General features: G+C 43.1%; 1 protein-coding gene across 5 annotated transcripts in view; it reads right to left on the bottom strand.

The window, feature by feature from the left end:
• Positions 1-16,889, bottom strand: part of MAPK10 (mitogen-activated protein kinase 10) — a 313,465-nt gene that overhangs the window by 114,132 nt on the left and 182,444 nt on the right. For all 5 annotated transcript variants that reach the window (XM_060247089.1, XM_060247090.1, XM_060247092.1 and 2 more), the window contains one exon: positions 5,777-5,946. In XM_060247089.1, the coding sequence (XP_060103072.1) occupies positions 5,777-5,946 (170 nt within the window). The remainder of the gene's footprint in view (positions 1-5,776; positions 5,947-16,889) is intronic.

Genomic DNA, 16,889 nt, shown 5'->3' with positions numbered 1-16,889 from the left:
GATGTCTATCTGGCATGTGAATGAACATTCATTCATTCATTCAGAAAATGTAGATACCATCTGACCAGAGATCTTTTCAAGGCAGCTCACAAAATAAAAACAATAAAATAAAATAATAAAAAGCAACATTATAAAAACCATCATCAGTAAACAAGACAAAAAACACAAACAAGTAGTCTCGGGTAGAGGCCTTTCCGGTCACCTACTACCTGATCGTTGTAACTGGAGACACTGAGGACTGAACCTGCGACCTTCTGAATGCCAAGTTCTACCATTGAGCCCTGAACCTCCTTAAGGCCCTTAACCTATAGGAAAGTACAGAGCCCATCAGTGTAAGACAGATGGAGAGAATAGAAGTGAAAATTCTTTCAGTAGCACACTATTAAACCTGTGGTGGGTCTCTGCTCCCCATACAAAGGAAGAGCTGATCTATAACACAGTAAATTCAACTTCAACGATGAATCTTTGGACAGATAGCAACTTAAGAAAGCAACCCAGCTGACCATGCCTGGAATATAATTGCTCCAAGAATGCATTCCCTCGGCTGCATACTACATGTGATAACGGAAGCAAACTCATAATAGCAGGCTTATTGTAGAATTTCATCCTATGTCAGCTGTCATGGACAAAATCTTTGTAAAAGCCTTCCTTGAAGAAAGACTCCTAACTAACATAATTATGACTAGCAACTGCATTAATGAATCAAGCCAAAGATTTGCAGATTTGCCATTTCTAATATTTGGCATGACGCTGCCTCTGGGCTTTTCTCCATGGCTTGTTTGTTTGTTTTTGATTGGTTCTGGCCCCATACTGCTTCAGTTTATACTGATTTCTGTACATACTTTTTTGCCTTTAGTTTTCACTTAAGGTTTTTTGTGTTTCCCTCAGTTTCTCTTCCAATTTCTTTGAGACCACTTTTACCCTGATTTTTTTTTTTCTGGAAACCAATTTTGAGTTGGCGTTATCCTCATGTGTGCTACTCCCCCCTCCAATACTACTTTAATCAAGTAAGAAAATTTAATCACATGTAGTATATTCACATGTATCCATCCTAAAGCTAGATATGCAACAGCAACAGAAACTTCACAACCAGAAAAGGTACTTCTCTGAGTCTGACAGAAACCTGGATGCAGACCCAGAACTGCCTTGGAACCACAGAACAACAGCAGAGAAGATGGGCAGGAACAAGCAACTATCCGCTAGGAGAACAGTATTTTCTCTCTTTCCCTCGACCTTGTCACAAAATGCACCAGCAGTACAATCTAGTAAGGAAGTTTAACCCAGGTTAGCTATCGCTAAATGAAATTGTCTTGAAAGCTGTAGATTTGTTTCCCCCTTATCATCTTGCAGCTCAATGTTTTCAAACCAGGATTGTCAGAACCTTATCAGACACACCACAGTGAAAAGATGAGCAAGCAGACAAGATTCCCAGAAAAACAAACAGCTTGTCTATCGATCTTCCTCCAGAATGCGTATCTGGAATGCTGAGTACATTTTAGGGCACACTGTAGTCCATGTGGGGCACTGTTAAGGAGGTTCCAGCATGCCTTGCCTGTGTCCTTTGTGAACTAAGAATGTGGCCTATAATGTATCCCACAGTCCTTTGCAATACACAAGGTTTCCTTGGCAAACACATCAGGGTTCTTCAGTAAACCAATGTGGGTGGTGAACACATGAAACTGCCTTACACTGAATCAGGCCTTTGGGCCATCAAAGCCAGTATTGCCTATTCAGACTGGCGATGGCTCTCTAAGGTCTCACGCTGAGGTCTTTTATATCACGTGATCCTTACTGGAGATGTTGGGGATTGAACCTGGGACCTTCTGTATGCAAAGCAGATTCTCTGCCACTGAGCTACAGCCTCTTCTCCTCAAGTCTGAAAAGATTGCAGCAAATTTGAAAAATATACCCTAGAATAAAATAATTTTGCCCCCCTTATGCTTACTGAATAAGGTAAATGTCCCAATTTATGATGGCTGATACTCACTTAAAAATTTCTGCCATGCATTTTCATTATAAAATCTCCAATCAAGACAGGTTTGCTCGATACCTAAAGGAAAATAATGATAACACCAAGCAAATTTCCCTAGGGAAAGGGGTTTTCAAGCTGAGAAGCCACCACACACACACAAAAAAAGAACCACTCTCCAATAGCCACTAGGCCAATATCTGAAGAACAAGAAGACTGTAGGCAGGTCCTCTAAACATAGAATTAGATGCCCATGTTTTTCATGGGGAAGCTGCAACAACTATGGCACAGTTAGCATCTAGAATCCAGCAGCATATTTCAAAAGCAAGATTTTGACATTTGCAATTCTGGGATTTTGCGAGTCTTCCAATGAAGCTCCCACTTCAGCAAGAGATGAATGGATCAGTAAAAGTCACATTTGCTACAGCTATGGAACTCCAACTGCAGTTGTAACAGCATTCAAAAGATAATAGTTTATAAACATCTGCACTTCTATGGAATTTTTAAAGATCCCAGGACTTTCACTCTATTAACACTCAGCCACAGTGCTGCTTTCAGCTAGAAACAAGATGAGCTTGCAAATAACTTTTTTTTTCTGTTAGTACCAGCTGTCACAATTAGCACGTGATGCCTACTGCCATTCCAACAACACTGCATTTGATCCTCTTCAATGAGGAAAAAAATAAAGGGGTGGAGAGGAAAGCAGCTGTTTGAGATCTCTTGGCATAGAAACTGCACTGCTGGTACTAAAGTGTGATAAATCAAGGAGGGCCATCTAGTTTTGGAAGACACTGCTTTTTCCATGCCGCTTGGTCAGTGTAAGCAAATTTGAAGCTTGCTGATTCTAGGACCCTGGTCAGCAACTCAGATTTCACAGGGGGTTCTAGTTTTGAAATGAGCAACATTTAAGCAATCATTGCAAGATTTAGTTAAATAGGTCCTGTTGATGAGACAGGTTGGCCAGCGTAGGTGGGTGCAGTTTTGCAAATGAAAGATCCCAATTCAGAATGGCATGGTTCAGACCCAACAAATCATGACCTGTTGTTGGAAGAATGAGCCTTGTGTTCATATGCACATTCTCGCAACACACCCCAGGAGTCAATTAATGCCTTTATTTGTGCAAAGTCTTGTTTGCCACTGCAACTGAACCAGCAAGTAATGGTCCACCCTCCCCACTCTCCCAAAAAAAGGGACTGCAAAACACTGTTTGGTCCTGGTTTACAAAATCACAGGTTAGTACAGGTGCCCATAGGTGCCATGAAACCTGCCAACACCTTTCTTGGTGTCTACTTTTTATACTTGGTGAGGCTAGTTATGGCTTCTGATTGTCCACTGAATGTGCAGATTCAAAAAAACATTTTTGGCAGCAGCTGCCGCCACAGCACTAAGATCTTCATATTTTTAGACAATAAATTCTTCCTAATAGTAAGCAGAGCTTCTTTCTGAAATGCTGAAGAATTACTATTAGAGCTGTGCCTAACCTTATTCCCTGACATAGTGCGACTGGTTCTGCCTCCTGCTGCAACCATTTTGTGTTTGGCTCCATCTCACACAGCGGCCATTGCATAGCAGTCGTTTTGTGGTTGGGCCCTGTGTCAGAATTCCAAAGGTTTCTACCGGCTCAAAGAGGTTGAAGACCCCTGGGTTAGTGGTTCATACGCAATACCAAACTCTAGTAAGGTAGGTGGAGCTGAGAGGAACAGCTCTCTGAAAACTTGTGACTGACTCAAGGTCACATCAGCAGGTGCATGTGGAGAAGTGGGAAATCAAACCCAGTTCTCCCAGATAACAGTCTACACACTTAACCAGTAACCAGATTGGATTTATATCCAGAAGAGACTGGATTTATACCCTGCCCTTCACTTAGAGTGGCTTACAATCACCTTTCCTTTTCCCTCCCCACAACAGGCACTCTGTGAGGTAGGCGTAGCTGTGAGAGAGTTGCTCTTGAAAGAACAGTGCTGAGAGAGCTTGTGGCTGGCTCAACGTCACACCAGCAGGTACATGTGAAGGAGTGGGGCATTAAACCTGGTTCTCTTAGATTAGAGTCCGCACTCCTAAACACTATATCAAACTGGGTGGAAGTCTGGGTGGAAAACTGTGCCGAAGGGAAGGGGAACACCTCACACTGCTGGGAGCTTTAGAATGTTCACAGTTGGCCTGCGCATGCGCAGTTCCTATGGACTGCACAGATGACATAACGATGAAAAACATTTATTTAAATGTGAGTTTTCATGACTCACAAGTCACTTTGTCAGAAAGATACATGGTGGAAGACCCTGTTGGGAAATCTTAAGGAATAAGGCCCCATATATGATTTCCCGCGAGGGTTTCCCATCACCTATCTGACGAATTGGGGCTCTGACTCATAAAAGCTCATCTTGAAATAAATGTTAGTTTTTAAGGCGTCGCTAGACGTGTAAAGACGAACAATGCAGATGTGTAAAGACTAACAATGTAGAAGTGAAAGAGCACAACAGTGATGTACTAGGAAGGCAAAAAAAACAACAACCCAGAATTAAAATCACCAGACCCTATCAAAAACATGCAGGGTTCATCTGTAGGTCCACAGGATGGCAGATTTCAAGACAGAAGCCAGGGACAGAGGAAAAGTCAACCTATACAGTTCCAAAAACCATATATTAAAGAAGCACTTATATAAATCTCCCAAAGAACCGATTATTTACTCTGCAAGATTTATTGACTCTCTGTATTTTTATAACCTATTCCATATGGTATTCAAACACTATACTGAAAAGACAGAGTTTCTTTTTCTTTTCTTTTTTTAAGTGAAGAATGAATGGCCACATCAATTGGGAAACCTTGCCATTTTTGACAGCTTCAAAGTGATACCATTTGGGACTTATTACCTGACAGATCTGGGCAGTTTTTAGAACATGGAGAGAAGGAATTTATTTGTTTTGCTTGAGACAGTACTTGGGCAGCTGAAGAGGCAAGTACTCCAACAGAGTGTAAATTCCATGCACCCACTAGCTAAAGTTTTCAATCCAGAGAACAAATCCAGTGCTGCTATTTGCAGTCATGTAAATATTTATGAGGGACCAACAAATGGTGGGAATACGCATCAAAACATTGCCCTGGCTGGCCATGTCTCTGTAGCTGGATTTGTTTCACCTTTCTTTCTTTTGGCTTCCACTTCCTTCCTCGGTTGCCTCATTGGCAACCTCACCTGCTATCTTCTCAGCTCTCCTGTAGTCTTACATGCTGCCAATCCCTGTGTCTTTGTGATATCACCACAGGGGGAGTTAGTCTCTTTGTGACATCAACTTCAAGAAATAATAGTATATTCTGAAGAATACAAAAAGTAAGGGCTGTATCCCCTCCCAAATCACCAATGCCCATTGTATTTCAGTCTTCTTTGATCCTTCCCTTACATAGGTGATTGCTAGACATACAAACAGATCTGAGCTGACACAGAGAAATGGCGTAATTGGTGTTGATGTCACCAAGGTACTGATGTCTCTGTTAAGCAAGGGAAAAAGCAGATTCCTAAAGAACACGAGAAAAGCCCTGCTGGATCATTCCGATGGTCTACCTAGTCCAGCATCTTGTCTCACACAGTGGCTGACCAGTTCCTGTGGAGGTCCAACAACAGAGCACAGAGGCCGAAGTCTCCCTCTGATGTGGCTTTCTGGATGTTATGCATTTAGAACATGTATTATTTATCTTCCACGGCACTGAGCAACATTTGTGTCTAGCAAATTGCATATCCCTTTAAAATATAGAAGAGGGTTTCTCAAAACAATTACACACACACACATACACACAGAGGCTTGTACTACTTACCAAACTATTCCCTGAGCCCCAGAGCCGATCGGCTTCAAGTTCTGGTAGCGTTTGAGAACTGTGAAGGTTGAGTCACCCACTTCCACGCTGTAGAACTGGTTGTCAACTTTGCTTTTACTCATATTGTAATATTTGGCAATATATGACACATCCACTTGTTTCCCGAATCCCTGTTACAGGCACAAGACAAAGGTGCAAGGAGAGAAAGAAAACAGAATGCCCGTAAACTATTGGTATAACAATGAAATGAAGCAGACACTGAGGCACTCAAATACAAGCTGGACTGTCATTTCATGCTCATTGTCAGAGAATTTAATGCCAACTATTCTCTTAATGACTTTCACATAATCTTTCCCCCCTAGAAATGGCCTCAAACCCAATTTCAGCCCTTCAGATCTCTCCAGCTCCTCCAAAGATAGGGACAAGCAAACGTTCTCCTATTTCATTTGTTTTTGCATTCAGTTATATTTTGGGTCCTTGCTTTGCACGGATGATTTTGTAGATTTGTTTGCAGAATGCCAAACAAATGTTTGCCATTACTCATGCACACTTTACAAACTTGATGCACAGTTTAGTGGTATTTGTATGCACAATGCAGGCACGCCATGTTTACTATGCTAACTTTTTCAACAACAATATTCGGTGCAAGAGAACAGAAAATGGCACGAAAATAAACAATTGTGGGTTCAATTTGCACAAGAGAAGAAGAGGAATCAAAATAAGAATATCCAGGTCACATCAGCAGGGATGAGAAATCTTCTCTTGATAAAGAATATCCCAAGTCTGGACTGGTCTAGTATAGAACCCCCTTAAAATTATACGAACATCTAATCACACATTTTGCAATTGCAGAATATTATCTCATAAAAGTAACTTTCTGCCCAATGCCTTTAGTTTATTTCTGTTTTAAAATATGCATGTTTTTGCAGGGTGTTTTTGTGTTTATAGAGTTTTCGGGCAAAGACACTGGAGTACATTTGAATACAAGTTTGGGGACAGGGCAAAGCCCTGCGATGAATTTTGAGGAAGTATTCTGAGCATGGCGCAAAGTGGTAAAGCTGCAGAACTGCAGTCCAAGCTCTGCTCATGACCTGAGTTTGATCCCAGCGGAAGCTGGGTTCAGGTAGCAAGCTCAAGGTTGACTCAGCCTTCCATCCTTCTGAGGTCAGTAAAATGAGTACCCAGCTTGCTGGGGGGTAAAGTGTAAATGACTGGGGAAGGCAATGGCAAACCACCTGGTTAAAAAGTCTGCTGAAAAAACGCTGTGATGCGACGTCAACCCAGATTCAGAAATGACTGGTGCTTGCACAGGGGATTACCTTTACCTTTTATTCTGAGCCAAAGCAGGACAATTGGGCTTTGCTGAAGAGAAACTGAGAACACAGACACAATGCAAGGTGACAGGATATATGCCTCCCAACTCTGCAAGTGTGAGAGCACATTCAACTGCACAGCCTCACTAAATGTCCTCTTAGGTAAGAAAGGCACTTATTAAGAAAGCAGAATATGACAGAAGAGTAAAGCGGGTGGCTTTCTTAGAGGCTTGTTTATATATTAAATGTACCATATGATTGGAGGCACAGCCCCTCATCTGGGCAAAATGCACATAATCATCATTTAGTGTTCTAACTAGCAACTGTAAAAAGCCATTCGCTGAAAGTATATGCTGCCATATTTAAACCTGGCACTCTACCCAGTACACACCATTATACCCACAACTATCACATACCAACTCTGGCTGCGGCAGCTGGTGTTTCTCTCCCCAGCCCATGACAGTGTTCAGCTCACAGACAGTGTACTGCTTATTTACTATTAGCAGAACCTGCCAGGGCATCAGCAGACATTCTACCCAGGGCCAGATTAACAATTAGGCCAAGTAGGCACTGGCCTATGGACCCCCATGTCTTTAGGGGCCCCAGGCCGGCTCCCCCCCAGCCCCAGTTTTTCCCCTGCTTGCAACCCTCCCAGCCTGCAAGTGCAGTCAGCAACTGGGCCGCTCTTTGCCTGACTTGCCTGGTGTGGCTGATGGTGGTGTTGTCATCAAGTTTGCCTCTCTTTGCCTCTCCCCCACAGCTTTGTCAAAGGGGCTTTTGAGGAGGTGCCTGCAGGCTGCAGAAGGGGCTGTGGGTAGCAGGGCAGGCACTCCGACTCTGAGATAATTTGCGAGCGGCCCCCCAAGTTTTTGACTGCCTAGGGGCCTCCACAGGGTTTAATCCGGCACTGATTCCGCTTCTGGTCTCAGTGATCTAATCAGGAAGGCCATTTAGTCAGGGTCAAAATGAGAGGTGGACTGATCCTTGAACTGGGGAAGCCTCTGGCCTAATGGGCTGTTACTAACCACCAACAAGTCAAATGGTACCCCTGGGGTGCCAGAACTGTCACAGAAGCTGCTCAGCAGGGACCTAGGGTTGCCAACCTCCAGGTGATGGCTGAAGATCTCCTAGGATGACAATTGATCTCCAAGCAATAGAGATCAGTTCCCCTGGGGAAAAACAGCCACTTTGGAAGGTGGACTCTATGGCATTATACCTCATGGAAGTCCCTCCCTTCCTCAAAATCCGCCTTACTCAAGCTCCAAATCTCCAGGTGTTTCTTAACACAGAGTTGGCAATTCTACTGTTCAGTGGCCAAAGTAGCCACATGTACTGGGGCTTTAACAAACAGCATGTGACCTACTGACACCAGTTTCAGGGAAGACAAGGAGATAAAGCTTACGGTCTTCAGTTCACCCTTTTTAAAAAAAAAAAAATCCTACCCTTCTGCCCAGGAATGCCTGTTTTGCTGACAAGGAATGTATTAACTATGGCATTCCTGCTATTATGCATGGAAATTAGAGAAAGCTAGGAATTCTGGCTTGACACGGATGATGATTGTATAATTTTTGGCACTACTGGACCTTGAAAGTCATACATTGGTCCTCAAAAGAAGGATTAGAGATCCGAAATGGCTTGCTAAGTGGACCGGTTCTCCGTTGGACCCTTTCTCAAATATAGCATTGGAATATAATATAGTGGCTTTGTGTCATATAAGGACAGTAGTAGCATTGTGGAACTAATGAGGTTTTAACTTTCTGCATGACTGATATGTTTTGTATTGATGATACTCTTTTTGTATTTTGATACCATATAATCCTTACACAGTCGGAATTGTGTTTTACACAGAGAGTTTTGTCTTTGTTAAGGATCTCAGGACAGCATACAAGAGTCTATTCTTCCTCCTTTTAGCCTGGCCATACACTTGTAAAGTAGGTTGGGCGAGGAGAGAGTGACTCTCCCCAAAATCATCTCAGAGTCAGTGTCAAGCGTGCTTATTTCTGTAACATGATGGTTCCTTAGACAAAGAGCAGGCCACCAGCTCTTTACTGCTCCTCCCTTATTTACAACCATTGGGCAAGTAATAAATCCATCTGGCCCAAAGATGTTTATGCTACAGCCTGGCTGGTACCACTTTCAAGTCGCCTCTCCCACAGATTCACACAGACAACTCTTATCTTCTGCTAGAGAAGTGTGAGAACGGGAGATGTTTTTAATAGCCCAAATTCCTTAGTGTTTAGCAACCTTTGAACCCGTGATTCAAGTATGCATCTGTAATGTAACCTTTGAAGATATCCTATATAGCAACTGTGTAACTCTGTATAAGTCATTACTCCCAAGGCTTGTGTCCTTGGTTCAGCTTCTGAGTGTCTAACAAAATAGCTTTGATTTAAAACAAAAGACTGATTATTGAGAAATATTGGCACTTGACAGTCAGGACCTTCCTGGATGAACACGTCTCCATACTCAAAGCCCAGAGTGTTAAGAACGGCATAGGCTTGCCAATTCCTGCATGGGAGATTCCAGGAGATTTGGGGAGAGGAGGGCTTGGGGAGGGGAGGAAGCTTAGCATGGATGTGATGGCACAGAGTCTGCCCTCCAAAGCTGTGGTCTTCTTGAGAAGAACTGATCTCTGTCATCTGGAGATTTTTGAGCACTCTCATTTTCAGCACAAGAGCTGCTCTTCTGGTGACAAAAATATCCAGCCTTTTGATCATGGAAAGAGACCTAATTAGTTTCTTGGTCAATCTTTGATAGACAACAAATAAAAATCAATACCCTTTGGGAACCCCTAGATTATGATGCTTTCTTCATGTACTCTGAAAAATGCTGAATGAATCATCCTTCTGATCATATATCCACCACTTCTTCATTTCTCCACTTGTCACCTTGCTAAAAATCACTTTCCCCAAGTCTCCAGTCTAGTTTCCTTGCTGAGTAACACAAGAGAAATCAGCATATGGAGATTGCTGTCTAGGAAGAAGGGAGGGCAGGCAGAGGGAAGGTGTGTGGGGGTTTCTGTGCATTAGGAAGGGTGAAGGGGCTCCACCCATGACCAGACTGAGCACAGTATGCTAATATATTCCAGGCTAATTGCCAACATTAGCTTCTTTAATTACCCAAGAGTCAGGGGGTTTCTTCTGTAAGCCACTCAACAGGAAAATGAACTTACAGCCTAGAGCTGTTAAGGGAAACAAAACAACTAGAAAGGAACTGGAGGCAGAGAGGGGCAAACTTGCAGAACAAATAAACGACACTGCTTAGCACTTCATGGGCTTTCTTGTGTTATTTTGATAGAAAGTGTTTGGAACCCCCATTATCACTGACACCGACAACATCAATATTGTTAGCACCCAGCTATAGGTTGGTAGAAGTGAAAGGACGTCATGAGGCTGTGGCTCTAAATGCCAAATAAAAGGGCGTCCACCTGTGCATAATTCTTATGAGATGTTCCTAAAACACAGGGGGGGGGGGAATCAACTTCTTTGCAGACAGAGTTTGTCCCTAAGGACGGCTGTGAATTCTAGATGAAAGAGAAATCACACCCCACTTCAACAGACCAAATTAAACAATGTGTCATCTGTCAATAGAGCACCATCTATACCACTGCTGAGCTCATATCAAGTCTTCCCAGAAGAATTGTAAGGTTGGAAAGATCGAAGAAAAAAGAAACAGAAATCAACATCCTGGTTCAAGGCTGGCAATCATGATCTAGGAGCTACATCCAGTCCAGCAAGGACCTTTCCTCTTCTCAAGCAGTCCTGCACTGCTTTTGAATATCTGATCTTCACCCATCTAGTCTCTGGGTTGTGTCCAACCAGATTTTCAGCTAGTGAAAAGGTAATAAGTAGGGGAATCAGATGAGACTAAGTTGAAAAATTGGGTGGATCCATCCTGTTGTGTAGAAGACTGGAAACTCTCTCCCTGTTGATCTAGCGCAGGGGTGGCCAAACTTGTTTAATGCAAGAGCCACATAGAATAAACATCAGATGTTTGAGAGCCGCAAGCCATGGACATCAGATGTCTGAGAGCTCCAAGACAAGGAAGGATGGGATGTAAATAGATGGAGGGGAGGGAGAGGTGGAAAGAAAGTAACTTTAAGTTTAAATACATTCTTCAAGCCACCATCTGGCTTGCCTTGGAGAAGTGATTTAAAGAGAGAAATGCCTTCTGTAAGCTGGCCAATGAGGCTGTGGGGGCTTTGAGACCCACACAATATGTATGAAAGAGCCACAGTTTGGGCACCCCTGATCTAGTGCATTGTTATCCTGCCCTTCCTCCAGAGCCCAGAGTGGCATGTGTCGTTCTCCCTTCCACATTTATCCTCACAACAGCCCTATGAGATACCGTAGGCTAGTCGAGAGTGATTGGCTCAAGATCATGACACAGAAGCACTTTGACCTCAGCTTTCCTAACTCAGAAGGCTGACCACACTGGTTCTCTTTGCCAAGGGAAAGTTCTTGATGGGCTGGATGCACCCATAAGTAATCTGTCCTGAAGTAGCCCAACCAATCCCACACTGTAAGTCAGAACCAGTGATCTAATGCATGGGTGGCAAAACTTGCTTAGCATAAGAGCCCACACAGAATGAATGCCAGATGTTTGAGAGCCTCAGAACATGAACATCAAATGAGGGAGGGAGAGAGGGAGGGAGGGGGGAAGGAGGGATAGAGGGAGGGAGGGAAAGGGTGGAAAGAAAGCAATTTTAACTTTAAATGTATTCTCCAAGCTGTCAGCTGGCTTCGCTTGGATAAGTGTCTTCTCCAAGCCAGCCAATGGGGCAGTGGGGGCTTCAAGAACCTCATGATCAGGGCTTTTTTGGTAGAAAAAGCCCAGTAGGAACTTATTTGAATATTAGGCCACACCCCCTGACATCACCAATATTACACATGGGGCTTATTTGTAGAAAAAGCCCAGCAGGAACTTATTTGCATATTAGACTACACCCCACACACACACCAAGTCAGCTGGAACTGCGTTCTTGCTCAAAAAAACAGCCCTGCACATAAAAAGTGTGAAAGAGCCCCACGTGGCTCCCGAGCTACAGTTTGGCCACCCCGATCTAGTGGATCCCAATCTCTGCACAGGTTTTACTACTCAGCCTGTAGCGCATGCAGAGAATCGATGCACCATGAAATACGCTATCAGGCCAAAACAGCTTTGACTGGGTAAAGCCCAGAGATCCAAGTGACATTTCAACTGATTCCAGCAAACAGGCCAAGACATGTGCTGCAGCATAAGGCTGAGAGCTAATCTTGCTTTCCCAGGAACAAATGACAATTGCTGCATTGAGCAGTCCTGTGGCCAGACACAGGTGGGAACACCTTAACAGAGCTGCATTTGGCACTTGCTAATTCTGCCATTTACAGGCATTTTGTTTCGTTCCATCAAGTCTGTCTTTCCTCCCCCAGATAAGGAGTTTTGGTTCCAAGAAGGTCATTCTCACCACCCAGTAACATTACTTGCATTAATTCCCTGACCCAAAGAAATGAATTGTTTTATCAACAGTAACAAATGAGGTACGCTTTGCAAAGAACATTGCACAGGGCAAGCTATAGAAATGATTAATAGCAATAATTATTCAGCAGCAACGGCCACTGAATAATTAAAACTAGAGAGTTGAGGCGATTGCTGAGAATTCCATCTTCATTGAACGTTTTACATCTGCCCAGAGCCTAAAGACGGAAGTAAGTAAATGTTAGTAAAGGCGAGGGCAGAGGGGGCCAACCTTTTTTTGGCAAGCACATCACAAGTCAGGTCCACAGTTGTGGAACTCTGCACACACGTGAAGCTGCACACACAAAGGGGAAGAGCAGAAGATGGCTTCATGGCATAGAAGGCAATGTATCCTCAGCTCCCTACTCATAATCCGGGAAGGAAGGTTAGGAGGACTAATGTTGGCATATCATGAGAAAACTACAGTTAAGAAGTAATATCCAGCAGGACAGTCATGCTCAAGAGATAAGCGTCAAATGTAGAGTATTACATGTCCTACAGGCAAGTCAAAAGGCTGATTACTTTAACAAGGTCAGTTTTAGGGTTCCATTCCCCCACCCCCGATGGAGGTTCCCCTGATTTCAGGGCCTCCAACCCACCGGAATGGAGATGGCCAGTGGGGGGCACCCCTACCCCCACCCCCAAAGATCTCCATCATTGCCCAATGTGCCCCACGAGATGACGTCACCTGGAAGTGATGTCATCCACTGGGCACATCATGAGGGGGACGCTCTAGTACAGAGTTGGCCAAACTGCAGCTTGGGAGCTCCTTCACACACATTGTGTGGCTCTTGAAGCCCCATGATCCCATTGGCCAGCCTGGAGAAAGCATTTCTCTTTTTAAATCACTTCTCCAAGTCAAGCCAGCCAGCAGCTTGGAAAATGCATTTAAAGTCACTTTCTTTCCACCTCTCTGTCCCTTCCCACCCATTTTCTTTCTTTCCTTCCTTCCTTCCTTCCTTCCTTCCTTCCTTCCTTCCTTCCTTCCTTCCTTCCTTCCTTCCTTCCTTCCTTCCTTCCTTCCTTCCTTCCTTCCCTCAGACATCTGACATTCATGTCTTGCAGCTCTAAAACATCTGATGTTTATTCTATGTGGCTCTTATGTTAAGCAAGTTTGGCCACAAACCTGCTCTAGCATTTGGGTAAAAAAAACTCTATGGAGCCCTGCCAGCAAGTAAGACCTGGGAACCATAGTCAATTTATCCATTTTAATGACTAACTTCACAGATGTTTAACAATTTTAAAAACATCAGTGGTTTTAGAAAGCTTCATCCCATTTCTTTGCATTCTTTTTCCTGTGATGTGTCTGAGAAAGATACTACATATAAGAACACTGGCTGCACCGGCAGTAGTCAAGGACACTTTTTAAAAAAAACCCTCTTGTATGGAAACACACACAACCACACAACAAACGGCATGGAACACAGACTGCACTCTTAACACTAACCAAAGCTCATCAGAGTAAAATATGGGTGTCAGTCCTATATAATATGCCTGCTTTAAATTTAAAACTCCAGAATTTCAAGTTGTACGTGAAGTGGTATATTTAACACCTCTCAAATTGTTTCATTCTAAACTTAAAACAAAACCATCATGTGGGAAGGGCTATACAGGTGTAGGAACTTATACATTGTTGGCAGAGTTGTCCTCTAATTTTTTTCTTGTTGGAAAACAATTCTACCGACAATAGAGGAAATCATACATTACAAAATACAGGCAACCCCTGAATCTGTCCTTTTAAATTATTGGTCACCACAGGAGATCCCTTCAGGGAAAGAGAACTTGCTTGCTTGCTTAGCTGGCGGCTACATTTCTTATTGCACAAACCTGGAGAACAAATAAGTTGCCTACATTATCACAATGGTTTGCTAAAATTTGAGACATTATTATCTTGGATAAATTAGCTAGACAGATTGTACAGGCAGAAGTTTCCTACTTAAAAAGACACATTTCTGGAAGCCTGGTACTCTTTTTTTTTTAATACATACAAAACACTGATTCTATTCACTGTAAACTACTGAAAAAACATACCGAATTTATGTTGCAGTAATCTGTTAATTTTCATATGCTACTATCAGAGGTCATTTTGTAGAAAAATAGGTGGTGGAGCTCATCCAGGGATTGTTATGTAGCTGCACCTACTATTCAATGGACAAGGTGGGAAGGAGGAGGTGGAACTCTCAGAAAGGTTCAGGAGCTGCACTCCTGTGAGCTCCCGCTGAATCCGAGGCCTGGGTACTATTATTAAGTCAACATTGTAATCAGCTTACTTCTGTTGGTTGTATTTATTAATCAGCTTACTTCTGTTGGCTGTATTATTTATGATAATAAAGATTTAAAATGGGGAAAAAACCCTCTTGTATGAGGTCTCAGCAGGACTTCTAAAAGGGTCTGCTGGAAAGAAACACAGGGTGGGGCTGTGGCTCAGAGCATCTGCTTTGTATGCAGATGGTCCCAGGTTCAATTTTTGGCATCTCCAGTAAAAAAAAAGCATCAGGTAGCAGGTGATGTTATAAAACCCCAATAACGCTACCTGGGACCTTACAAAACAACTACCAGTCTAAAGGGGGCAATAGTGACTTGATAGACCCAAGGGTCTGACTTGGTATATGATAGCATTGTGTGTTTCTGTGTTACTTAAGGAGCAGGAGTCTATTGAAAAGGATGAATCAACATGCTCCTTTGTGCATCTTTTTATTTTCATATGTTGGTTTTGTGAGCCTTTTATTTTTACCCATTCCTCTTGCTGGAGTTTCCAGATTTGTTTTCTTTGCAACCATCTACCCCAGTTATATGTAAGTGATGTAAAAAGGACATGAAAAGTTGTATAACTTTAATGAGGAAAGGGCACTAAAACGAAGAGATGCAGCATCTCCAGAAAAGAATGGAAAGGAAGGGGGACTTTTTGAGCTGAAATGGTGGGGTTGCAAAATTTGGTAGCATCACTACTCCAGGTCATATCCTTTCTCTAGGCCTGGAGGAGGAATTATTGTCTACTGGGTGCTTCCTGATGAGTCCGGGACCCTTTCTTTCACTGCTGAATACCTTTCCTTCATTGTTATTTATTTGCAGTTCAGGAGAAATGATTTCTAGGGGGCTTAAAAAGCATGTTTTGGAATTAAGCACTGGAGTAATTTTAAATATCAAAACTTCCATTTTTCCAGCAGGACTCTCAAGAGAGGAAACAGGAAAGTTTGTGAGCATTTAAAACGCTCTACGAGCCACAGAAACTATGGTGGATTGCATTCAGCAGGGTTACGGTAGGAAAGAATGATGTTTATTTGCTCGGGAGGAACATTTTTACGACCAATCATGTAGCTTGGGGAATTCAATCATCATCTATATGATTACATAAAATCCTTCAAAGCTGGAGCAGGAAGTGTACGGAAGACATAATGGAGCATGGAGACCTATAAACATTCTAAAGTAGTTGCCACAAACTCCAGTGCCCTTCGCTTACTGCAAATGACACGCATGTCCAGGGAATTTTGACACTCCCCCCCCCCCCACACCAATAAATTATAAGACAAAAATTTAAAAGAAAACATTAAAGGGATGCCTGCAGGCCTCAGTTTCCACAAGCTTATCAAAATATGAATAGGTATCACATTGCCAAATCTGGGTGCAGAGGTTGACAGCACACGATTGCATGTTCCTTGCTCTTACAAGTTGTGCAGTGTTGGGACAAAGATACAGGAAGCTGCCTTATCCTGTGTCAGGTGATTGGTCCACATATCCCAACACTGCCTACTCTGACTCGCAGCAACCCTCCAGAGTCTCAGACAGAATAAGATCTCTTGCAGTACATGGTGCAAGACGGGCTTCAACTGGATACACCAAGGATTGAACCTGGGACCCTCTGCATGTGAAGAATGCTCTATTACACTGAGCTACAGATTTCTACCATTAAGACATAGCTTACAGGAATAGAAACATTAGCTAGGGAATGCTCAACAAGGAGCCCATCCCAGAGACCATGGGATAAATCCCTCAAAAGAGAAGACTCTGTGTCCCAAAGGTAAAGCAGAAGGCAGGCTCCAGCTTACATTCACAGAAGGCAGGTGGAGGATGCTCCCATACCACGCATACTGTGGCATACCGTGTCACAAGGCAGAGTGAAGCTTTAAGACTCTGCTGAGGAGTTCTGTCAGACCAAAAAGCAGACTCCTGGTTCTAAGCTAGAACACCAATACACACACTGAGAGAGGAACAAAAGGTTCTTGTGGCTGTATGAAAATTCCATAAGTCAGACAGAGACCTTAGCTGTGAGCGGACGTAATACAAGCATACAGCACCACCAGTAC

Source organism: Heteronotia binoei, chromosome 9 (assembly GCF_032191835.1).
Source record: "Heteronotia binoei isolate CCM8104 ecotype False Entrance Well chromosome 9, APGP_CSIRO_Hbin_v1, whole genome shotgun sequence".
NCBI lineage: Eukaryota > Metazoa > Chordata > Lepidosauria > Squamata > Gekkonidae > Heteronotia > Heteronotia binoei.
This window is presented reverse-complemented; position numbering and strand designations above follow the sequence as displayed.